Source organism: Nanorana parkeri, unplaced genomic scaffold, assembly GCF_000935625.1.
Source record: "Nanorana parkeri isolate BGI_ZX_2015 unplaced genomic scaffold, ASM93562v1 scaffold905, whole genome shotgun sequence".
In the NCBI taxonomy this organism is placed as follows: domain Eukaryota; kingdom Metazoa; phylum Chordata; class Amphibia; order Anura; family Dicroglossidae; genus Nanorana; species Nanorana parkeri.
In genome coordinates this window covers 140,996-167,263 of record NW_017307173.1, presented here as the reverse complement: position 1 = coordinate 167,263, position 26,268 = coordinate 140,996, and the positions used below count along the sequence as shown (strand labels likewise).

The 26,268-nt window shown below is 43.0% G+C and overlaps 1 protein-coding gene across 1 annotated transcript in view; it reads left to right on the top strand.

The window, feature by feature from the left end:
• Positions 1-26,268, top strand: part of SKAP1 (src kinase associated phosphoprotein 1) — a 311,263-nt gene that overhangs the window by 255,112 nt on the left and 29,883 nt on the right. Inside the window, exons 10-11 of the mRNA XM_018565965.1 lie at positions 2,652-2,690; positions 7,219-7,331. Coding sequence (XP_018421467.1) covers positions 2,652-2,690; positions 7,219-7,331 — 152 coding nt within the window. The remainder of the gene's footprint in view (positions 1-2,651; positions 2,691-7,218; positions 7,332-26,268) is intronic.

Here is a 26,268-nt window from a genome sequence, read left to right as displayed (position 1 = left end):
GAGATAATTAATGCTATTTACTTTACCTCTCAGTGTTCATAATGTTATGGGTAATTGCTGTGTGTGTGTATATATATTATTATTTTTTTCAATAAATAAATCCCAATATATATATCTATATATAGATATATATATTGGGATTTATTTATATAGTGCCTCGCATACCGAGGCAATCCGGGGCGGTCGGGCATATTTTCAGGAGCGGGCCTAGAGCAGCAGCCACAATCAGGCATATTAGACAGCCACTCGCTGGGGCCTCTTGGGGCCCTAGCGAGGAGCAAGCTGCCATCTAATTGGAGAACCACAGCAGCCCTTGAGACGGACCCTGATGAGACCCATACAGTCACCTGAGAGCCGCACAGCCCTCCTGATGGGCTGACTACTACAAACACCTTCCACATTTCTTCGCTTCCTTCAATGCTTTTAGGAACACTTCTTTCCCACAGACACCTTACATGCCCACACACAGATATACTGAAAATCAGGAAAGACCTAATGTACTGTGCTGGAGACAGACTGATCTCACTCCTCAACTGCAATGTTAAAATGTTTACAAAAATCCTTATGAATTGCCTCAAGCGCCGTCTCTCAGAGATCATTCACCTAGGCCAAGCAGTGTTCATGCCTTTTGAGAGAAGCCAGGGGCAATACAATTAGAACCCTAGACTTCCTCAGGCACGCTCTGGCAGATGCAATCCCATTGTCGCTCCTTCCTATAGATGCAGAAAAGGCCTTTGACCAGATGCTTTAGGAGTTCCTAGACCTCACTTTCCAACATATCCACATCCCTCCTCACAAGTTGAAATGGATTTGAGTGCTTTACTGCTCTCCTACTTCCACAGTTAGAGTCAATGGCACCCTGTTCCACAGCTTCACCATCACTAATGGCACCCACTAGGACAGCCCCCTCTCTCGACTTGTGTTCATCCTAACCCTTGAGCCCTTTCTCAGGAAAAATAGATCTATCCTTGATATTCACGGCCAAAAAAAAGTTAACATCAAACTCATTTGGGAAGAAGACTGATCTCACATTATAAAGTATGTTCTACTCCTATCCAAACTTAGGGTAGCTTCTGGCTCATCACGTCCAGTCCTATACTATGTTGCAATTCACCTAACTGGAATAATTGATTTGTGGTTCCACCGTTAACAAACTCGCTATTGTCGTTATTTGATCATGACTATGCACCAATTCCCCTGTCGGGCACACCCTAGGCTGGACATGTATCCTCTCTCATAATCATCCATTGATAAACTCTGCACTTTGAACAATTGCCACCATATCTTAAAAAATGGAAAGTCTCACACTAACCCTCTCCAATGTAGCCCATTATTGGTCACCCTAAGTTCTCACCAAGTCATAAAGACAAAGGTGTACGTTTAAATAACTGTGAAAGAGTGAGATAAGCAGTGAGAAGGCTTTTCTCACCTTAACAAAGTGAAAAGTATAGAAAATGCTGTTTAATAACCCGAGATAAGTCAGGTAGGAACATAAATATCTCACCTCTTCTCATCCTGGTGATAAGTACATAGAAAGTAATGGGAATGTACCTGTTTAATAAAGGGAGAAAAGTAAAGAACAGCTTATCCAGGATGAGAAGAGGTGAGATGTTTCTGTTCCTACCTGACTTATCTCGGGTTATTAAACAGCATTTTCTAGACTTTTCACTTTGCTAAGGTGAGAAAAGCCTTCTCACTGCTTATCACACTCTTTCACAGTTTATTAAACGTACACCTTAGTGTGATTCACTTTACCACTCCCACAGACCCTCCACTATTGGATCCTGCCCCAAGAGTTGAGTTTCATGAGGTGTAATCAAAGAGATTTGTATCCATTGGGGCACCCTAAGGCAAACATTCTCTACATCTTCTCAATTGATTTTATCCAGTCTACCCTCAGACTCCTTTCTACAGAAATGGGAAAAGGACCCAAACACTTATTTTTCTTCAGTACAGATAGCCTATACTATACTTTTCTCACACGGTGCCCCCATAAACAACAAATAGGAAACAGGAAATAAACAACAAACTTTTGACATGGTGGTACAGAACTCCCACGGTAATATCTTAACTATGTATTTTAACAGTCATAGTGCTAGAGATACGGCGAGGACAAAGGCACTCTCATCTTCTGGGATTGCCCCAAGATTAAACAGTTTTGATCACACAAGTAATTTTTACTCATTGATAATGATTTCAGCCTCAACCCTGTGACCTGGCTGCTCCATCTCACAGCAATCCCAAAGGCCAGAGCCCTTCTTGCCACCCTGTGCTCTTCCTTCTCTTGGCCTTTCCTTTCCAGTAGGTACCACCATCATCAGGGGTGGGTGCCACCACTCAAGGGAGAGCTAGGGGAAGAGTGCATAGGCTCATTGGAATAACAAGCAGACAGAAGCATGCTGATGGAATACAAAAGGATGGAGTAGGCAGTAGAAGGCGGGCCAAAGATCTCTCCAGGGGACTGGGAGTGTTGCGGGGGGCAGTGTGGGAGACTACAGTGCACTGTGGAAATTTTTTGGGCACTGTGGAACACTTTTCAAACTTTTCTCACATTCTATGTTCGCCTTGTGAGTTCCTAACCTACTTGTCTGTAATATTATGGGGGAATGGTAATACTTGTGACTTAACTTCTGAACTTTTCTTTTTCACAGGCGATGAAGAGACAGACTATGATTCTTCAAATCTAGAAGGTATGGAAATGTTTGTGCAAAATAAATACACTCAGGGTTACATATTCAGTAGTATGGCAGAGTGCAGAGACTTATAACAACCTGTCAGAAAATCACCTTTGCAATGAATGCTGTATACAAAGAACAGGTAAAATCTTTTTGGTGACTGTGGATAATTGCACTTTGCACATTATTAAATAAAGCGTTCACACTACTGTAACAGCAATACGTAAGACAGCATTGAAAGCAAATTCTGATTTAAATGTTCATAGGAAGCATCTCTCTCCACTTTGTTTGCCCAACAACCACTGTCTCTTTAGCATAGCCTAAGGCAAACAGTCCTTTAAGCGCCTGTGTATGAGACAGGACTGTTATTAAAAACTGCCTTCTGGATCTTTCCACTCCCTGGCTTTAGACAGCCATGTGTTTCCTCTACATTTAGACATCACCTCCCATGTCTGTTCAGGAAGAACCACAGGTAGCATGAAAATGTATGCAACTATTAGTACCATATTTCTGGGTGACTTTAAAGGTACATTCCAGTCACAACTCTAAATGTAATCCTGAAATAAGTACAGACAGCACTGCCTACCTGGTCTGCGCTCCAGTTTTTTGTATCTAGGCACCAATCCCACCCCCACTGCCGGTGGGGGGGTAAATCCACTGCCCGTGGATTTACTAATACATCCATGGCAGGTTTCGTGCTGTTTCTCACATATTATTATTAATATACAGGATTTATATAGCGCCAACAGTTTGAACATCACTTTACAATTTAAGGAAGACGTGACAATTACAATACAATTCAAGACAAGATAGTAAGGAGGGCCCTTCCCCTGAGGGCTTCAATCTGATAGGGAGGGGCAAGTGATAAATGAGGAGGTAGCTGTGTGGGAATTAATTGTTTGAGAATGTGATGGTTCAGTGGTTAGGTTGAGCTGCGATAGGCTTCCCTGAAGAGATGAGTCTTTAGGGATCGCCTAAAGGGAGTCAGAGTGGGAGATAGATGGACAGGTTGGGGTAAAGAGTGCCAGAGGATGGGAGAGACTCCAGAGAAGTCCTGGAGGTGAGCATGGGAGGAGTTGACGAGGGAGCTGGAAAGCAGGAGGTCTTTGGAAGAGCGGAGGGGACGGTTAGTAAACACCTGATGAAATTCAAACTTACCTTGGAAGCTTAAATAGGATTTTACAAGGTTTTATGAAGAACATTCTCACAGTAAAACTGCGAGATACTAACTGGATTCATGCTTTAGTGGGTTACATAAAAATAACATAAAGCCTTTCTCCGTGGAAAAGATCAAAACTTTCCTTGCAGTGCGTTTTCCCCCCACTGCCAGGGTTGAATTCTTGCTTAGATGTAGGGTATTGGGAAAAGCCATTTTACTTACCTGATCCCCACTTGCCCAGCAGTCAGTGCTTACCTCATCTTCCCTGCACTCTGGCTTGTGGACTGTCCCTCAGCGTCCTCATGTATAATGCAGGATATGGGCCCTGCATTGTACTTTATGATGTGAGCGGACCTCTTCCTGCTGGAGCGTGGGGAGGGGGGGAAAGGTTGCGGGTGCTGGTTTTGTAGGAATGGGGGATCAGGTACGCAAAAAGTCCTTTTTCCAGGTAACCCAGACCTAAATGAGCATTTAACACTTGCAGTGTGGGGGAAGGCCCATTGCAATCGAAGTTTTCCTGGAGCTGAGCTTTAGGGTAAATTGAGTGAACTTTTTGGTTTTGGAATAACTGCAAGGGTATGCTAGATAACATTATTAGCTCACTGTTTGGTTTCACTTCTTGCCTGGCATTCCTCTGTAAAGTGTATTTCCACTTTTGCATCTATATTGGGATAACACCTACTTTATATGCGTTATATGTTCCCTTTCACATGGTATAATTTAACAACTATTTGAAAAATGCTGCTGACTGAATTGCTGAAAAAAAATGTTTTCCTCTTCTAGTAAGTATAGCTTTGTCATTTTAGACCCTAGACCAAAACAAGCACTGCATGGACCCTAGACCAAAATGAGCCCCACTGCAAGGGTTAAGGGTTAAGTTTTATTCTGCTTGGAGTTCTCCTTTAAGGAGGGGGCTGGGGATTTACAGTTTCCATGATTAACCCTGTCCTTTCTTTCCTGGTAGATTAGTGAGAAGGTGTCATGAGATATATAACAATTGTAAATCACGGGACATGGTTTCCCAAAGTGTAAGACTTTCTGCGCTATGCATGCAGGGGGCCAAAACACACAGTTGCAGCTTGGGTCAGATAGTGGTTCTCAGCTGAGCATACATTTTGTGGTAGTATAAATAAACTATTTTAGTGGGTGCTTCTGGCCAGCAGGCACTGGTAGGCAACTAGAACTCTTGATTTTTTTCATGACCTTCAAAGTCTGGTACAATCGACTGTTGACTACTTACTGCATCTAAGAGTCTGTCATTGTAGACATCTCTTGTAAACATCTTGAGTAGATCATTGGAATACATAAGATGCCCAAAAGCTTCAACAATATACTGTTGGCGTACATAGGCATTATATTACAGTCTCCCTGTTCAGCATTGGGTGATATATTATTATCTATACTAGGTCAGCTGACTGACCGGGTCGGACAAAACAGGGAAGGTGACAGGGAAAATAATGTGACAAATGGATACAAAGGGCCCAAAACCAATGAACAACTGAGTGACTCAGCAAATGATACCTCTTTCTCAAGCTCGAAAAGGAACATAACATATGTTCCTTTTCGAGCTTGAGAAAGAGGTATCATTCCTCGAAACGCGTTGCTCACTGCCCTTCCATCCCGTTACAACCCTTATCCCATCACAGACCCGACTGACAGCCGACATTTTTCAGTCAACGGCTCCCGTACACTGCCCCAGTCTGCGCTGACAGTGACCGAGCATCATGATCCACAGCCGCGGCCACAGCTGTTCAGCCTGCATCTGACACCGCCGATTCTCCCCCACACTACACAGCCCCTGGATTCACATAGCGGGGCCACGGACTGAGTCCCCATTCCTTTGTTCTCCCCCCCCCCTCGTCCACAGCCTCCTCTTCCCGTGTGGATGCACATCTTCTGGCACACCAGTTTCAGATAGACACCACGGATGTCCCGATCCTCCACACTGGCCGTCCATCCTCTGGTCCCACGATCTAAATGTAAGTGCTCATCCATTTGTTTTTTCACCATGGTTTGCTGAGTCACTCAGTTGTTCATTGGTTTTGCGCCCTTTGTATCCATTTGTCATATTATTTTCCCTGTCACCTTCCCTGTTTTGTCCGACCCGGTCAGTCAGCTGACCTAGTGTTGCGCCCTTTCGTTTTTCTGTTTCTGGTTTGCATATCCACAGGCACTCCTCCTGGGTTTCCGGGATGCATACTAGTTAGGGTCACATTATCTACCCCCTCAAGATCATTGCAAGAGCGCTGTTTGTACGATTTGTGTTTTTATATTATTATCTATGAGGTACCTGCAGTGATTACTGGCTGAGGCTTGCCAAGGTTATAGCAATTGGACAGGTTAAGTTCTCTATAGGCTTCCCAAAGACTAAACCACTGACACAGATGTCTTAGAGCTGTTGGATTATGCCTATTTTATTCTGGTGGGTATGGCCAGAATTACACTCACTCTGGCCACAATGATAACCTTCACCAATCTATTGAGTGTTTTAATATTTTTAAATAATCACTTACAAGTTGTAATGTAAAGTGGGGGGAATGACAGTGTGCCCTCCTCCAGTGCTGACAGCTCCATGTCACTGCCATCATATCTGCCAGTCCTCAGTTCTGAGGAAGCTGCTTGGATAAGTGGTGAAACATCTTCAACATTACAGAAAGGGTGCAGTTAAATGTAAATAGCTACTACTAGCTGTCCTATTGGATTGACATGATAAATCAAAGTTTGGGAATTGCTGTCATGCAACAGTAGGTTGCCCTCTGCTGCACAGAACACGTAAATGCAAAGTAATATGAAACTGTAAGGCAGGGGAATTTTGACATAGTTACATAGTATTTGAGGTTGAATAAAGACATTAGTCCATCAAGTCCAACCTATTAGGATCTCATTCTAGGAGTACCCGTACCCCTGTATATTACGGTCCCTTAAGAAATCGTCCAAAAGTTTCTTGAACAATTCCACATTATTTGCTGAAATCACCGCCAGTGAGTGGCAGTGAGTTCCAGACCCTAACTGATCTTACCGTGAAGAACCCCCTTCGCCCCATGTGCTGGAATTTTTTTCCCACCAATTTTAGGTGGTGGCCTCTAGTTTTTGTAATAGAGTTAATGTTAAACAGACATCTTTCTAAATATTATTAGCAGGCTTTTACGTTGTATAGAAGTTTAATTGTATCTTAGGTTCATAAACCCAAATTAGCAACCCATAAAAAATCCATGTCATTTTTATTATTATACTGTGTATTATGCATATGATATATTTTTTCGTTCTTTGTTGAATATTAGTGTTTAAATATGTCCCCTAATAAGTGGAGTGGTAAAAGACTGTAGCAAGTGCATGTGATGGCATTAAATGTTTTGTGCTAATTTTTTATTTTTTTTCCATCAGGTGGATCTATAATTAATTATGCAGATTATTACCAGGGACTCTGGGATTGCACGAGTGACAAGAGTGATGAGCTGTCATTTCAGCGTGGAGACATCATCCGTATTTTGAGCAAGGTGAAATACTCTGGAGTAGACAGAGACATTGCTTCGGAGTATAGTAATGGGAGATGTGCAACGTCCTCTCAGTTGTTTCTTGTGCGTGCTGAATGTAATTTTTAGGTATAGTAGATCTGGCCACCTCACATGATGACTATTCTGAATTGGGACATATAGAAAACATGTTAAAGGCTAAGGCTTACTTTTAGCCCTCATTCACACTAGAAAAGGCCGGCACGTACAGCTCCGTGCACAGCCGTATCAGGCAGCTCCCGGGAAGGAGAGGTGCTGCGTGTGATTAGTACGCAGCCCCTGTCCTTCTCTATGGGAGTACGCGGCCGTACGCCGCCCTAAGCTCACCCCAAGTGCAGGTCCGTACGGGTGCGGGTGTCCTGGCTCGGACGCAGACAGGATCCATCCTGTGACCGTACGAGTGCGGACACCCACACCCACATAGACATGCAGGGCAGATGAGCGTAGGGCGGCGTACGGCCGCGTACTCCCATAGAGAAGGACAAGGGCTGCGTACTAATCACACGCAGCACCTCTCCTTCCCGGAAGCTGCCTGATACGGCCGTGCACGGAGCAGTACGTGCCGGCCTATTCTAGTGTGAATGAGGGCTTAGTGCGTGTTTTATGTTATACCCATAGATAGGTTGTAACATGGTTACATCACCACCACCCCACCCCGCTGTTCTGCTTACCTGAATCGTGGGGTTATTTTCTCTGCAGGCAGTTGCTTTTTCTTTTTTTAATCTGGTGCGGCTGTGCATGACTCTGCCCACACAGTCGTGTCATCCATTCACAGATCCTTTGACAGGGTCTGTGAATGGAGCAACTACAATTCCCATCTGCCTCCACAGCAGAGTGACTTGTAGCTCTGAATGGAACACAAGTGGGTGATGTCACTGCACTTGTAGTTCATTCTTTTTTTTTTCCTGTCCCTGTTACTGAATGTCCATATCTCAGTAGGGACAAGGACACTAGGGAGAATCTACAGGAGCAAGAGCTGATTGTGATTGCAATGTTTTACTGGCTCAAATGCAAAAAAAATTATAAATGCACATTTTTTCTTTTATAAATATGTGTGCATTTATTTTTCTTTTTTAAAAGGTAGACTGTGCCTTTAAGACAATTTGTTCACAAAGCTATGAATTAAAGGAGAACTATGTGTACAGCTGGCTCTGCCTTTAGATAGGCAGAGCCAGCTGTCAGTCACGCAGCTGGGCGGATCCCAGCACTATTGTCGGGATCCGCTTCAGCTGCGGCGTTTCAGTATACCGCGAGCTGTAGCTCGCTGAATACTGAGCCTAGGGTGACGGGAGGACGCTAGTTTGTGTCCTCCCGTTACCCTAAGGAGAACTATGGGGAAAAGACTTAACCCCATAGTTCTCCTTTTAAGATGCAAGTTAGCTGAAAGCAGTAATTAAAATAAAGCTCTTCTACAGCTACCTATACATTGACCAGTTGTCTTGCAGATCAGGTTGTTTTAAATCTGAACTGCCATTGATCAACCTATGTATGTTTACTTAGCAAATAAATTCAGGCTAGGTTAAAAATGACATGGAAGCTGGATATGCTTGCACTGCAGGGTTTTTTTTCTATATGATAGAACATGGCAGCTAAATGTCCATATATTGCAAATTTCTCAGTGTATGTACAATATTTTGTATATGAAAAACTGAAGATTTCAGAAATCCCTATACCCATTTTGTCACCTGCTAAGTCTTTGTGTTTGGTAACAGGGAAGATGAGGGTATTGTTCTATTAAAACTTATTTGTCCCCCGCTTCGGCTAGTTTAAAGTCACAGTCCTGGAAATCCCCAAAGTCATGAGTTCTTTTAGAACGGTTCTTGTATTATTTGAGGCAGAGCAAAGACAAAGCTACATTTTTGTGTTGTAACCCATTGCAACCAATCAGATTAAAGTTAGCCAAGCCTTAGGTGACACTGACACTTTGCCCATTCAGACAGTGTCTGCACATAGACCGACCCCCAGGCATATAAACTTTCCCAGTCATGCTCCTTTGCTGCCTCTCTGTTGTAGCATCCTTTGCCTGCTTAATCTCTGGTGTCGACTCGTGTCAGAGCTTAGACAGGGGAAAGATGTCATGGCATCCCTCCACTGCCAATAGGGTGTACAGGCAATCCTCTTAAACTGGGCCCGAGCCCCATCTATGTGTGGGCTCACCATCTCCCCATCTCTCTGAACTTATGAAAGTTTTGCTGGGAGATAAGAGGTGACAGTGGTGTGGTGTTTGAGGTGGCAGAGAGTGCTAAGGGCGAGCAGCAAGTCTTTGCTGGAAATGCATATGGCTGAAAATGTCGAGAGTGCCATATTTCTGTTGTGTGTGAGAGAGGATACTTCCTCATAGCAACTGCCTGTCCAGCTGTATAAGGCTCTAGCAAGCGGAAGTGCTACCTGTGTGTGTCTCTGATCTGTGTCCCCCTCTGCTGTTTCTCACTGGTGGGCCCAACTATGAGTGGCAACACCTCCACCCCCACCCAGTCATCTGGCCGCCCTGCCCCCTTGCCTTTCCCTGCAGATTCAGTTAGGCTCCATTCACCTAGGAGCGGTTGTCCGTGCATATTCACCTGTACGAATACACGCGGAACCGCTCTAAACGTAAAAACAATGCACTTTCATGTGCATTGTTTAGACTTTTGCGGCAGGCTCACGGTACAAAATCCGTGTTCCGCAGAATAGTGCAAGCGCGATTTTATGGCTGATTCACGGAAAACCATGCAGGAAACGCAAACGCTATATGTGAATGGAGCCTGCGTGAACTGGGGAGCTGAGCCTGAGGGACCATTCAAGTGATAACCTGCTCCATTGAGGACCAGAAGGTGAGACCCTCCTCCTTGTATCCTGCATGCTGTGTGCTTCCCTGTTATCCACACATACAAGTCCTGGTAGATTTTTCTACCTGCATCCTCTGCTCAGTGGGCTCCCCAATACTGGGTTTGTGGGTGCCCCTGGTGTTTCAACAAATATGTGTCATCGTATCTCAGCTGGGGGGGTTATCTACCTGCTAGGCTATTTACCACAGAGCTAAACCCACTTACTAAAATCTGATATATTCTTTATACTGTTTTCATTTCAAAGTCATTTTTATTTATCTGCAGCTCTAACTATAATAATCCCTGGTGACCCTGCCATGAACCTCATTCTTCAGGCACTTTGTGACAACTATCTCCAAGTTTTGTTCATGTGCTGTCACCCTATCACATGAGCCCCTGTTGTCATTATTAGGAAGCCAGTCCAGAGCAATGATGCATAGGAGACACTGGCGCAAATTCATATAGACAGGAAGTGACTGAAAAAGGCTGAGGAGACTAGCAGTGCTGAGATGAAAAAAGGTTAAAAAAAAGTATTTTAGGGAAAAAATGGTAATTGTTTATGATACACAGTGCTTCAACATTTTTATGGCAGCATTTCTATTAAATGGTTTCATTTCAATCACCTAAAAAAACGTTTTTTTAAAGTGTTTTTATTTGCCCAGTTCAACCAATGAACTGATAGAAAATTTGTTGTGCTACTCTATGTATTGTTTTTACATGTTGACTTTGTCTTCATTGCTGTACTTTGCTTGCTTTACAGTAGACAGCCTCTTCCAGAGTGATACTTCTGTACTTGCCCTCATTCAGGCAGCAAGACAATGTCTGCTACACTAAGTTGTAAACTGAGCTTTAAGCATGCCAGAATTTTTTTAATCTGTCTTTCGCCTTTCCAAAAATAGAGGGAGGGTATCTGAGAAGTGTTATAAATAGTTTCCATAAATGATCTATGGAAGCTTGTTTTTGGATATATTCTTTGTCACTGTTGTACATGTAGTAAATTAGGTACTATACAAAAACTATATTCTTGATAGTATAAAATGGAAAAGACCTGCATTGTTCTTAGCATTTATCCTTTTTTGTTTGTGTGCGTTGGTGTGTGACGTTAAACAATTGTGTTCCATTGCTGCAAATCTGCAAATGACATTTGATAGTGTTCCGGAAACAAGCTTGTGTGTTTTCTATGATGGTGCAGTGAATTTGTTTGACTTTTTATACCCAAAGGTTCATTCTGAGGGGCAACTTTTTGGTGCCCTACCCAAGCATGGATGGGTGAATCCCTCCTGCAGAGCTATAGTATTCTGAGAGCAGTGGGTATACTGCTGTCAAAATACCCGAACAGTGATTGCAGCTGACTATTTTCTGACTGACTTCTTTGACAAAAGTCAACTAATACAACAACTTTTGTTGATCAGTAGGAGCAGAGTGGTTTACTGAGGGCACCACACACTGCTCAAATTGCTGGGCTCAGCTGCATCTTGAGCAGTGTATGGCCAAGCTTAACTCTGCCCTCTATGGCTGAAGTGACACTGTGCTGGGTCTCCTGTCTTTGTTATGTGACACTGAAACTGAATTATTCTGCATACTGGGACTGGAAGTAATCTTTAGCTGAAGTGAATTGCTGCACATTCTGATTGTCGCCTAACTCAATTTCTTCATCTCTGAACTATTATACTATGATAAGTACTACACGCAAACAAACAAAAAATAGCATGTAAACACTGGGACCACAATATACTTTTCTGGAGTCTTAACTGGTAGCCTAGTGTTCTCAGACATCTGTTTCTGGCCTTGTAATTATACAATCCCAAAGAGTCTCAAATGAACCCGTAAATTTATTTTGTCATTTTGGATAGTGTAAGGGAGGGTTCTAACCTTTGTCGGTTTTCTATTTTCGCATTGGGGAGATTTCCCTTCACTTCCTGTCCAAGGAAATCCCTGGATTGTGAGTGAGATTTGGTGATGTCATCACTGTGCTGATCACCTCGAGAGAAAGGTGTAATTTAATGGTTTCTCTGCTTCTGTTTCACTGTGCTACCTATGTTGCTGCTTTTTGAATTATCCCCCACCAGTAATTAGATTACCAGTCATATGGAGGGCAGCTTTGACATGAGAAAGCAAAGCCTGGATGGCGGTCTCCACGCAGGGGTGGAAAACGAGGCATGGTAGGCAAGTAACAGGTAAAAGATCAGCTGCTGGGAGTCTACAGGCAACACTGGTGACTAGTTATTTGTCTCCTGCTTGCCTTTTTTGGACAACGCTTCCAAAGTTCATGTCATCTTAAATACTCTATGTTCATTGAGTTTAAATATGTACACTTCCATCCAAGGTTAAAAAAATGCACACCCTTTTATGCCTCTTCTACTATTTCCTGGAACAATTGTGTTCATGGAGTTAAAGATCCGAGGGAGTGATGGTGCACAAAAACGACTTGCAAGAAGCTACAGCCCTGCTAAGAATGCATTAGTCTGAGATCCGTACTCTTACCGACTTCTTTCTGCAGTTCGCGCAGCTAGTTCAAATTTTTGACAAAAGTTGATAGAATAAAATGAATGAGCCAGATGGAAAATTGTTGGCCAAACAGCGACTGCATTAAATCAGATGCAGTCACTGTTCAGGATTGCAGACAGTCGGAGGTTTCACAGCCATCTAAATACAATAGTTGACAGTGCACATTCCTCCACCCACGAGAGAAATCTAAACTGTTATGGCTGGCCGTAGACTCATTTTTGTTTTCAGTCTGCATTTTAGCTGGTGTGCGTTGTATGACGGAGCTGTCATTGTTTAAATTTTTTTAAAAACTTTATGCGGAGTGTACAATGTACACTCCATGCAGGTCCCCGCACAGCAGCGTGGTGCTTAGAAAACAATCGTTTTCTATGTGTCCTTGCAGTGACCTGCGTTGATCCAGTGCTGTCAAATGAAGGTCACCGCAGGTTGTGTGAACGAGTCGTTAGTCTGAAGGCTCTTTGAAAACATTCTGCCAACAGTGAAGCTCCCAGCACAGGCAATGCACACTGTTTTTTGGTTGTTTTTATTTTTTTTAGATATACAGATGACAGATCAGCTTATTGTAAATAATGATCATTATGCAATAATGTTTTAAAAACCTGTTTTTATGTTTAGTTTGTAATTATATATGTACATGGCAGCAGCCATATTTGCTCATCACAAATGCAGTTTCCTCTTAGTAGTACTCCTTAGTGGTTGTGCATTGATGTATAACATGGGCATTAAACTGAATACATACCCTTGTCCTTACCTGGAGTTATATTGTAATGAACAGAGAAATAAATATTGTAGAGAACCATTAGTTCTATATGAAGATATCTAGCTTTAAGAACTTCCGTGACCCAAGTAAAACCCCAGTCTAAGGAACCTATGTTGATATTTATATCTAAACTGACAATGTGTGCCCTTAGGTGGACTAGTAACAGGGAAATACATATGAAATACATGGATTTATGAGGCTATACAAGGAGTGCTGAGTCTGGGAATAAAATGCACTGTAGTCCTGTGCATTCAGCTGCAACTTAATTTCCTTCTCAATCCTGTTGTAATTAATTTCGGGGAATCTCGTGGACACTGCAGTTTTTATTGTGCCATTCTCATTCTGTCCATCTGCTTTGCACAGATTTCACAGTTCTCAGAAAAAGTCGGCTTCCACAATGGGTTAATGGATATATTTTGGGTAATGAGCATTGGTGATGAAGTGTATTGGGGGTCCTCAAGTTTAGTTACTGGATAAAAGTGCTTTCTAGCAATGTTGATTTTGTTCAGTATCCTATGCACCTACAGAGAAGGTTTGTGTTAATTACTGGAATACTTCTGTATTTCTTGTTTTAATTGTATTTAGCTCCATAAAATGCAAAAGTTAATTTTCTTACTTTCCATAAATAAAATGTATTTCGGGTGTAGAAGATGTTTGCTGCCCTCTGGTGGGCTCTTGCTTTCACACCATTTTTTTTCTGACTTCAGCTAGTGTTGTGTCCCTTTGCACAGGATAGGTGATTTATGTTAATGAACCAATGCAGGAATTGATGCATGGCTCTCCCACTGTGCTCTAGCTTTCCAAGGTTGCATGTGTGTGGTGACTCAGGAGGCAGAGCTGGGACATTTGACCCCATTTATTAACCTCGTGAGGTGCTATTGAGTTAAGAGGACCCAGGGTCAGCTGGAAGGCAGCGGTCACACGCCGGTCATATACAGCAGGTCATTCCTTTTCTGAGGCAGAAAGCAATCGTCTAGAACAACCTGTGGCAGCCTTATTCCTGCCAGGTAATTCTTATAAATGAGAGCAGACACCAAGCGACTTTCAGAAGGGGGGACAGAGCAAGGGCAGAGAAATATGCCATGAAGCTAGCCAAGTGCATCGCAATCTTGAGGTTTAGACATGCTTGCATCTGTATACGAACTGCCCAGAAGTCTAAATGGCTCACTCCTGCAACAATAATTAAATCTAATCTATATTTTATTAAATTGTATCAAAGACAGACATAACTACATGATTTTTAAGTTTTAAGGCCCACTCTGCGTTGTGTTAATTCAGTGTGTCAATGCAACATGTTACTGGGCGTTAAGACAGCTCATTAATTTTGCTTTGCTTGACGAAGGGAAAGATGGACATGACTTTTAACACAGCGCATCAGCAAATCAAGATTTAACATGTTGTGATGTGATGTGTTGAAACAAATATTAACATGCATTGTGTTCAGTAATTAATTTAGCCCTTTAAGAAAGGTAAGCCCCCATTAGCTATTAGTCATAATGTGCTAGTGTGCACAGCAGTTTAGCACATTACGGCAGTCTTACCTACCCAACCAATCCCCTCCAGTGCTGCGATGCCCACACTGTCTTGCCTCACTGGCGCTCCCATCTTTTTCTTGGTTCTGAGTCTTCGGTTGCTTGATTGGCTAGGATGGGATGACGTGACTCCTGTGCATGAGCACAAAAGTTACTTTACCTTGGCAAGAAGTTGTGCCAAGCCTATACACTGAGCGTGGCTCCTTGTATAGAAACAAAACAAAATTGCTGTCAGCAATTTTTTTATAAAAAAGCTTTACTTTGACTTAAACAACTTGAGATAATCTATGCTCTTACTGTGCAGGTGCAGTTATTTTAGCATACATATGATATTCACATCATGCGCTTGCAATGTGTTCAAAAGTAGAGCTAAACTTACTACTAAGTTAAAGTGACACTAAACTCAGGAGTGAAATTTAAAAAATGCATTCAAGTACCTTAACTATTAACAATAATGTATCTTATTTGTGTATCACTCAGCTGTAGATCCTCAAATCAAAGCTCACTCCTGTGATGGACTACAACCTCAATACAAATAAGTAAACTAAATTTGACATTGTAGTCCATCATTGGAGCGGAGGCCACTCCACAACACACAGGGACCATGGGGAACAAAAGTAGCCACCCTCCAGAAGGAAGGACATTGTCAGTAGCAATTCAGAGATGATTTGAGGATCTACAGCTGAGTGATACACAAATAAGATACATTTTTGTTAATAGTTAGGGCCTGTTCACACCATCGCATTGCGGCCGGCTCACTTTTTTGTCATACAGGAGGGGGCGTGGCGGGCCAAGAAAGTGAATGGCGCAGTAGCCATATAATCACCACTGGGGGAGGGGGTGTTATTTTCTTTTACTATATAATGAAAAAAGTACCATATTGTTAAAAAAAAAGTTTCCCTACGTTATGTTATAAAACATTTATTATTATCCAATTTTTAGTAAAACATAGAATTCGGGGGTCACGGCGGGTAAATAGACCCCAAACAAGTCAAGCCTTAAAATTGCGTGCGTCCGCAAAAATCGCAAAAAACGCCCATAGGCGACAATTAAAATGCTTTTACTGCTCATCAGTTTAGTATTATCAGTGATTAATGGCTCTAAAATTATTGCTCTCACTCCGACGTTTGCGGCGATATTTAACATGTGCAATCGTCGTTTTCGCACGTAGGCGCACCCGACGCGTATCTGCCTGTGTATGTGGGGGGCGGGCACTTAAAAAAAATGTTTTCTTTTTTAATTTTTTTTATGCTTTATTTTTTTTATGATTCTTTAATTTTAGTATTAGCCCCCTATGTAATAGCCAATTTACATGGCAGGTCCTCTTTATGGAGACATCAGGGGTCTCCAAGACCCCTAATGTCACCTAGGGACCCCCAGAGAAGATGATGAAGCAGAGATCGGCTTCATCAGCTTCTGTAGCTGGATAGTGACATTGAATGCAGGAAGTGATGTAATCTACATCACTTCCTGCATTCGGGGACTGAGAGGAGATCAAAGGGAGTTCGTATACTGAACTCCCTTTGATCTCCTGTCACAGAGCCGTGCCGGCAACGTCAGTGACAGCTGCTAATACAAGCGATCAAGCGTCTCTAGAGACGCCAGATCGCTTGAATGTAATTACAAGGGCCGGCGGGAAGCTGCTCGTCGGGCTCCGCCGTCCTGTCGTCACAGACGAGTGGACTTTTCAAGCCCTGTACATGGGACTAGAGAGGACCAAAAAGAACAGGTAACATTTTCAGCTAACAAGTATCATCTTAAAACATGTACACAGTTATGGCGAGGGGCAGGAGAAAATATAACACTTAACACCTATTGGGGAAGAGCAAACAAAGAAACATTCGCTAGAGGTCTACGATCAAGCCACCTGTCCCAGACCAAATGAAATTTAGCTTCAGTGCCTCAATGCTGATAGGTCAGTTTTTCATAAGAAATTAATCAATCTAACTCCTTACACCAATTTTCCACTGCAGACGGGAGGGGGAGATACATCTCAAAACCAGAGTATGTCTGACAGCTAACAGTGCCCTGGCCACGGCCGCAGAGGTAAAGGGGTCCGAGTCCGCAGACTCGTTAAGCCCAAGAATACAAAATAGAGGGTTAGCAGAAATGGAAGTAGCAAACACCATATTTAGGGAGGCACCAATACCGTTTTTTTGTATCCAGTACGAGTACCGATATTTTTTTGAAAGGTACTCGCCAATACCGAGTACCGATACCAGTGCCATGTGCCCCGATCATGACCCGCCGTCTGGCTTCCTGATTGCCTGGGAAGTCGGTGTTCTATCGAAAGAACACCGGCTTCATTTTCCTGAGGCTGCCTGGCTTCCTGACCAATCGGGTCATGAGGTGCTGTCCGGCTTCCTGATTGGCTAGGAAGCCGGCTTCACTTGTTGAGAGGCAGCCGGGCTTCCTGACCAATCGGGGAGGCGGGTCATGACTTTCTGATTGTAAAGGAAGCTGGCTTCATGCTCCCTCTGCACTGCCGGTCAGAGGAAGATCTCCCTCTCACCGGAAGTTGTGGTATCGGAGCAGTTGGGCGCGTACGAGTACAAATACTAGTATCCGTATCGGTGCATCCCTAACCATATTAATAGTGCTAAGAACTCCCCTCCGAAATCGCACTAATTTAGGAAACTGCCACAACAAGTGGAGCAGTGAGCCTGGTGCCAGGCCACATTTAGGGCATCTATTGTCCTCCCGAACACCAATTCTATGTAGAGACTCAGGGGTGTGGTACACCCTATGGAGTATAAAAAGTTGAGTCAGCCAGTGAGAATCAGACAGGGAAACCCCGGAAACAGCCGCTAGAGCCCCCTCCCACTTCTCATCAGATAATTGTCCAAGATCCGAAGCCCAGCACAAAAGAGGATGTTTAGATAAAAATTGAAGCAACAAAAGAGCATAGGTATACAAAATCACCCCTTTAGTGACCATCGCCCTAAGGATAGGATCTAAAACCTACATAGACTGTATAGGACTGCCCTAGTACCTGGGTGGGATTGCAAAGCATGTCTAAGTTGCAAATACATATAAAAAGAGCAATTAAGCAGTGAGAATTCCGACTGCAGGGAGTCAAAGGACCTAAAAGATCCATCCTCATTCACATGAGAAAGCATACAAACACCCAATTTCTTCGGGCACTAAAACCCGAAAGCTTAGCTACCTCCGGCAAATGCCCATTACTCCAAAAAGGAGTATATTGAGTAAAACCCGAAATTCCCAGAAAGCATTTAACAGAGTTCCACAATTTGCCCATAAGTCTTACCATGGGCATAGATAGTAGTTAAGGTACTTTAATGCATTCGTAAGATTTAACTCGTTTAGTGTCACTTTAAGACATGGTGTGTGTGTGTGTGTGTATATATAAATAAATAATTGCTCATAATAACTGTTAATTCCTGTATTTTCACATACATTTGAAACATACAGTCAACATACAACATATCAACTATATATTATGCAGGCAAATGCGTTTTATAATAAAAGAAACATTTTCAAATAGTGTCCGATTTTTTGCAAAATGTTGTGTCTTGTGATATCTCTGAATTTATCACCTGTGATTGTCAGTTCTATCATTATTGTTGTTTCATAAATAGGTGTTTGTTTTTATTCAGCTAGACAGAGGCATGAGAGCAAAGAGGCAATAAACGCATCTCTCTCCAGCAGCCTATACCACCACTCACAAAAACGTAATAATATACTGTATTGATACTAGATTAGTGTTATGGGAAAATACAATAGCATGTGCTTCAGTGTATATTTTGGTTCTGATGGTTCTGGAAAACTGTTCTATAATATATAACGGTTATAATTTCTATAGTGCTGACTAAGATATTGCTAGGGTAAATCCCAAGCCAGCCCTAAAATGATAAAGAATACTATACCCAAGTTCATATCCCCAAGTGGGGCGCATACAAAAATCGGCCACTTTTATTAAAGAAAATACATTACTGAGCTCCCTCCAGCACTGGTTACTGTCAGCAGCAAAGTATATAAATCAGCAATTAAAGGCGGCCTTTCCAATTATCTCCACAAAGAATCCATTGTAATGTAATAACACAACTGTGTAGATGTGAGCCTTGTGCCCATCCTATGTCTCCTGCACTGAAACAAAGATGATATCAATTTGTAAGAAGAGATCAGTTCCAAAATGCAAGACAGTGGCCCGAGCTTTACATTGTCCACACAGAGCTAGTGCTTTACAGTTGTACCTCCCCTATTTTCACAACATTGTCTGCTTCTACAGGTGTCACACTCACCTCTCATGGGATCCAGTGCCGGGTCTCATCTCCAGAATGCTGGCACTGAGGACCGTGATTGGTCACGACTGAGATCAGTCATGACCAATCACAGCTTCTGATTGGTACCACCTTAAGTTGCAAAGTCTCCATCTCATCTAGTAAGCCAAGTGCACCCCTATGTCTCCAAGTTGCACCCATGTTATCTAGTATCTCCAAGGGCACCCCCTTGTCTCCAAATGCGTCCGGTGTTATCTAGTGAATCCTGGTGTGCCCTTTTATCCCTAAGTGCACCTCAGTGTACTTCAGTGCGCCTCTGTGGCACCTGGGGCTCTACTCAGTCCTCCATACACTCCTGCATCAGCTTGACAGTCCTTCTCTCAGCAGATATGAACCATTGCCTGTAACAACCTTCTAGAAAGTTAGGCATCTGTCTTTCCACCTCTCCATAATATTATACAACTGTGCTTCTGTTTCTCAACACATGTATGCTTCCCATTTCCAAGAGAGCATACAACTGTTTCCTGTTTCATAATACATGTATTTCCCATTTCCATATAGGTGTATGCCTTTACTTCTGTGATTCACCATACACATGTGCTTCCTGTGTTTTCATATGATTGTACAGCTATGCTTACCAGTTTCATAATGCACATATGCTTCTCCTGTGTCCATTACATAGCTGTGCTTTCCAGTATTGTAGGGTTGTACATTTGCTGCTCTTCTACTTACACAAGTTGCTGTTTTTGTGCGTCTTCTATTCCCACATATGTGCAACTTTTCAGGAAACTACCACCTACCCTTGCCTGTGCTATACCTTCTTACAAAGCCTTATATAGCAATGCTACCCTTGCTTCTAGAGACTGCATTCCTGACAAGATTAACCTGTATTCTCTGTCCTTGCTGAAAATGTTCTTAGTCTGAAAAATTAAAATCAATGGAGCCACCACACCTAAGGACTGGTGAGCTACACTATATAAACCTTTTGTTCTTTGGTTTAGATATCCAAGACATTCTATACATGTCTCCTTGCTTTCTTTTCTCACCTTTTTACTGTTAATATATTGGTAAAATGTTTTGGGGTTCTTTTTACTATCTGCGGCGATATGCTTTTCGCACTCAGTTTTAGCTGCCCGGATTTCTAGTTTGCATTTTTTGTTACATTCTTTGTCCATTCAAAAGATGCTGCAACTGTGTTTCCCTTGCTACTGCCATTAGGCAGTAGACATATGCTTCTTCTGCTCACAAAAAAGTAGAGCCCTGTGCTTCTCTGCTGACAAGACTGCTCTCAATATTTTTTAAGAATGCTTCTTAAATTTAAACAACACCATGTTCTTCTCTTTTTGCATTATAAAGGGCTATAAAATTGTGTCTGTTCCTAAAACAGCTAATTCAGAATGATGTGTTTTATTTGACTGTAAGTGTCATTAGTTATGTAGAGTATGTAGTGATTTATAATACTTAAAACAATATTTTCTGTAAGACTACAGAAATGGGGGGGGGGGGGGGGGTTACATTATAATATGACATCACAAGCATGGAAAATGTTTGCTAATGCACATGCAATAAGCTACCATGGCCATCTGGACCATCTAGAATGCAACATACAAGCATACAGTAATATGGTCATATTAGCATACAGGTCATCAAAGGTGGCTGTAAGAGTGTGACAGCCACAGTGTAACATTGCCTCTCTCCATATTTCTAAAGCCACAAGTGCACAGCCCCATATATTGTATCTTTGTATGATGGGACGCTGTCTTCATTTAGCTATTTGCATGTTGTTATTGCATCATATGACGTGTGTTAATCTCCTTATTTATGTATACTGAATGTCCTCCACTCGTCCCATGTTTGTGAATGATTAATGCTGCAGGTTTGTCAGTGCGTTGTCCTCATCGCCTGTAACTTGCACCAACCAAGACATCATAATTGACTAGATCCCAGATTGCCACTTTGCTAACATACACATCTTTAACATGCAATATATTATTATCATTATACAAGATTTATATAGCGCCAACAGTTTGCGCATCGCTTTACAATATAGGGAAGACATTACAATCACAATACAAATGAAGACAAGATGGGAGAGCCCTGCCCCTGAGGGCTTACAATCTAAAAGGGAGGGGGAAGTGATACATGAGGAGGGAGCTGTGTGGGGATGAGTTGTTTGAGAACGTGATGGCTGAGCGGTTAGGTTGAGGTGGGATAGGCTTCCCTGAAGAGAGACTGTAGAGAAGTCCTGGAGGCGAGCATTGGAGGAGTTGACAAGGGAGCTGGAAAGCAAGAGGTCTTGGGATGAGCAGAGCCGACGGTTAGGGTGATACTTTGAGACCGGGTTTGAGATATAGCCGTGGCGGAGTTGTGGATGGCTTTATAACTGATTGTTAATATTTTGAATTTTATCCTTTGGGCTATAGGAAGCCAGTGCAGTGATTGACAGAGGGGGTTTGCAGACACTGAGCGGTTGGTTAGGTGGATGAGTCTGGCAGCTGCATTCATGATAGACTGAATAGCCTGTGTAGCGGAAGGCCAATGAGGAGGGAGTTGCAATAGTCAAGACGAGATATAACCAGCGAGTGGATGGGTAATTTTGCGGTTTCTTTGGTGAGGAAGGGGCGTATTTTGGAGATATTACGTAGGTGAAGGCGGCATGATTTGGATAGTGATTGGATGTGGGGAAGAAAGGTGAGGTCCGAGTCAAGGATGACACCTAGGACCTTGGCATGGGAGGAGGGGTGGATAGTTGTGTTAACAATCTCAAGGGTAAAGTTGGGAATATATAAAATAAGAATGATGGTATGAAGTTGAAAACAAAAGTAAAAATTCCACAATGTCAGTGTTTCTCAACAAGTGTAACCTCAGGACCCACATTTGTCCTCGGTCATTAAGTCGTGACCCAAGTTGCACTGTAATGGAACGCACGGCATTAGGGTAACACAAATTCCGGTGTGGGTGTACGAACTGTGGGTGGGATATGCGTTTGGGGTGCCATTCAAATGAATGGCAACGCAACACACCTACCACAGCAGAATGCACAGTAGGTGTGATTGCGTGGTGCAGTGCATCAATCGCACAGTACTATGCTTTTGACACACTGCACTAGTTTGAACAGGCCCTCAAAAACACTGACATATAGACACAATCTCACACACACACTCCAAAAATGTTGTTTTTTTTTTTAAGGTCCACCAAGCCTCCCCAGCTTACGAGAACTGGAGTGGATCCTCAGCCTGGGGTCCAGTGTGGGCTGCTGTGCTCCTCCCTTGCACACCCTGTAGAGGTGATGGGAGCCAGAATGTGATGTCCCTCCGGTCCAGGCACCTATACATGTGAGAGAGCTGTAAGCAAGGCACGTATGGATGGAGTTCCCTCGTGGCCATACCACCAGCCCACTCCACCTCAAGCTGACACTCCACGCCGGGCAGTATATTTTGAATGGCTGCTTGGAGCGAGAACTGACAATGCTGCGCTAGGGGAAGGCAGAGGAGCCTCTCACCTAGAAGAGTGGAAGGCATGCGGCGACCCACTGAACACGAGGTCCCGACCCACTTTTGGGTCACGACCCACCAGTTGAGAACCAAGGCACTATGTGACCACCTTTCTCATGTGTCTGTCTGCCCAAGCTACCTTGCTTGCCTTGACATTGTTCCTTGTATATATGCCTGCCCTGTATGTGTGTTCTGACACTGCGTGTATGTGTGTTTGTCTACCCTAACACTGTGTATGTGTGTCAACCCTGACATTGTGTTTTTGCCCTGGCTGCTACTATGTATGTATGTATGCCCTGACATTGTGTGTGTTTGCCCTGATACATTGTGTGTGTGTCTGCCCTAGATTTAGACCATTTTCCCATCACACACCATACTGGGATTTTCCCTAGTGTGAGTGTTGTAATGACCAACATCTGGCATCATTGATAACATCCATAAAATATGCTGCCAGCACACCTTGTATTATGAAGACGTTCTTCTTTCATTGCATCAGAAAATTACACTATAAAGCTTACAATGTTTTAGAGATATAAAGGACTTCTTCATCAAGGCATCTGTACCTGCCATGACACAGTATGTATTTTTTAATTGTACATCACATAGGGCGTTAATTTTGGAACCAACCGGTTATGCTGCTACAATCAGGTGATTGGACACTGGCAAATTAAAGCTGTTAGGGCAGCCCTATATAACTACTCCAAGCCTGCCTCAGTTTTTTTGCTAGTGTTCTTAGGTAATGGATGCCTTCTCTCTGCTCTGAGAGAAACATATTCTTTGCACTTTTCTGCTCATGACTTTTTTAGCAAGTTATCCCTAAGTTGCTTACAGTCGGTGCAATGCATGCAGCTATCTTTATCGGTTTTCTCCTCAGCTGAGCTTTGGCAGACCTACTTGGACTCTGCCAGAAGGTACAGGGCTGGCAGTGCTCTAAGCACTGGATCCTGCTTGGGGCATTCATCTTGGCACCATGCCATAAATGTCCAGAAGACCTGATTGGGGCATGTCCCTTTTAAATTACCGTGACTCCCCTCTGATCACAGGAGCATTAAGGTTCGGGTAATCCAGGTCTAGCCCCTGCAAAAAGTGTGGCAACTCTTGTCTCTGCAAGGGTTTATTTGGGGGGGGGTCCCACTGCCCCTCTGCCCCTCTTTTCAAATCTGGCATCATTTTAGGCTCTTTTAGATGGCCTGAGGGGCTGCACTGCACCTGTACAGCCTCCCTCTGCTGGGACTCCGCAAAACTGAACAGGAAGCTAAGATCTCTGCACTACTACACTGGGTCATGACTACACTACATGGATGTCTAGGTGGCAAGCCTGGGTTAAAGCTTCAAAGCAGGCACTTTCGGGAAAAAACACTGTATGTATTTAAAGCAAAACTCAGAGTAAATCAAACCTTAACCCTTGCAGTGGGGCTACCCCCGCACTGCAAGGATTAAGTGCTCGTTTTGTCTAGGGAGCTTAAAAAAAGTTATACTCAACGGAACCATGATCCTAGATGGGTCCTAATTTGCTCCCTCAAGCCTGTGTCCGCTCCAGCGATGGAATGTCCCTCAGTGTCCTCACATTCTATACACTGTATACGACTTGATAACTCACTGGACCATAGACCGCTGGAGCAGAGGGGGAGGAAGGCTGAAGAGCAGCTGGGATCATGGTTTGGGTGAGTAAAACTTTTTTTTTAGCGCCCTAGACAAACCACCCACTTAATTCTTGCAGTGGGGGGTAGCCCCAATGCAAGGGTTAAAATTTGATTTGCCTGGAGTCCACCTCCATCCAGACCTGATCCACCTTCCACCCTACTGCACTGCTGCAGATGCATTGTGGTGATGTAGTGATGAATATAGGGTAAGACTATAAAGTAAAGGGGGATTCCTGATGTGATAAGGGGGGCTCTGATGCGAAGGGGGCTTCTGATGGGACTGTAGGGCTTCTGATGTAAAAGGGGAGACTCTATGTCATTTTATTGTTGTTTGTTTGGGTGCCCCCCCGTAAATGTTTACATTTATGTTTTTACATTTCAGACTAAGGTGTCCCGTAACTGAAAAAAAGGTTGAGAAACATTGATATTGCTCTAGAGGGTGTCTACAGAAATTACATAACCAATCAAAGAGTCTTAAGGGTTTTATAATGTTTCAACTGACCCTACCTCAGTGCCAGTTTTTCTAACCGTATCAATATTTTTAGATAGTAGACACGGCATTTTATGTAGGGCTTCTTCAGTCCTCCAATCTATGGTTTTTCAGCATCCACCAAGTGGCGTAATAATAGCTTTTAGCAGACTTGGCTTAATGGAATTTAATTACATAGCCTTTTTACTAGGGATGCACCGATACCGATACTAGTATCGGTATTGATGCCGACTATTTCGGCAAGTACTTGTACTCGCCCAAATGCTCCGATGCCTAGCTCGATACTTCCGGTATCAGGAAGCCGGCAAGCGAGTCATTACACGCTGTCCAGCTTCCTGATTGGCTGGGGAAATGTAGAGGTCAGGTTGGAGACCGCTTTGTAGGTTCGAATTAAAGTTACTCTGTCACCAAACGAAAGGTGTACATAAGACAGTTAATACTTACTGCTCCTGCAGTAAGCACTGCTCCATTGCCATGTAACTGCCGGCTGAAGTCTTCTTCAAAAATTTACAATTTTCCAGGAGCGTCATCCTCAGACTCCTATTTATGTAGGGTCAGAGGGAGAATCTAAAGAGTGAAGTTAAGGATCAGAAGACCAGCGACACTCCTATAAGTTTTGATTTTTAAAGAAAACTTCATTCAACGTTTTACCTTTGAGAGCTAGTTATTCACTTTCTTTTTTATGGGTACTTCAAGTTTAAAGACAGGATCACTTTAAAGTTTGATAAGTATTTCTGTATATAATTGGCCTCAAAAATTAGGTTTTAATGAGCAAATTGAAACAAATCGTAGCCGTACTCAAGGTTTGGAACTGGAGTTATTTTCACAGTAGTTGCACAGTAGGTCCAGAAACCAAGCCTAGTAAAGCAGTTGTTAGGCACTAAGGAGTTGAGAATGTGTGGCAATTAACTTTTTGTCCAGAAAATAAGAGAAAAATCTGTAAAAGTGCAGTACATTTGATACTTAAAGAGGGGGGTAGCAAAAGGACAGTCAACAGTGTTGAACACTTAAAGAGGAACACTTGTAGAAAAAGTAAGCCTTGCAGTGAGGCTACCCCGGCACTGCAAAGATTAACTGCTTGTTTAGGGATGAAAATAAAGGAGATACACTCAACCCAGCTGGGTTCTGGTCTAGGGGATCCCCTGCTAAACACAATTCATTGGGGGTCAGTGGGAAAAATGCCCCTTACATTTGGTAAAAATCATTGGTGTCATGCTAATGGCATTGACAAGTAGTGTTGGCCCCAAAACTATGCAGGCACCATCAAATATTGAAAAGGTCTATCAACCACAGCTCAAGGAAACCCTAGCAACCTCTGGAGGAACCCTAGGGTTTCATAGAACCCTGGTTGAGAATGGCTTCACTATACAGCCCGGTAAAAAATTTTAGGTAGTGCACTCCGCAAAATTATACGTTGCAGTGCTTTAATAATGTAAAGCAGGGGAAG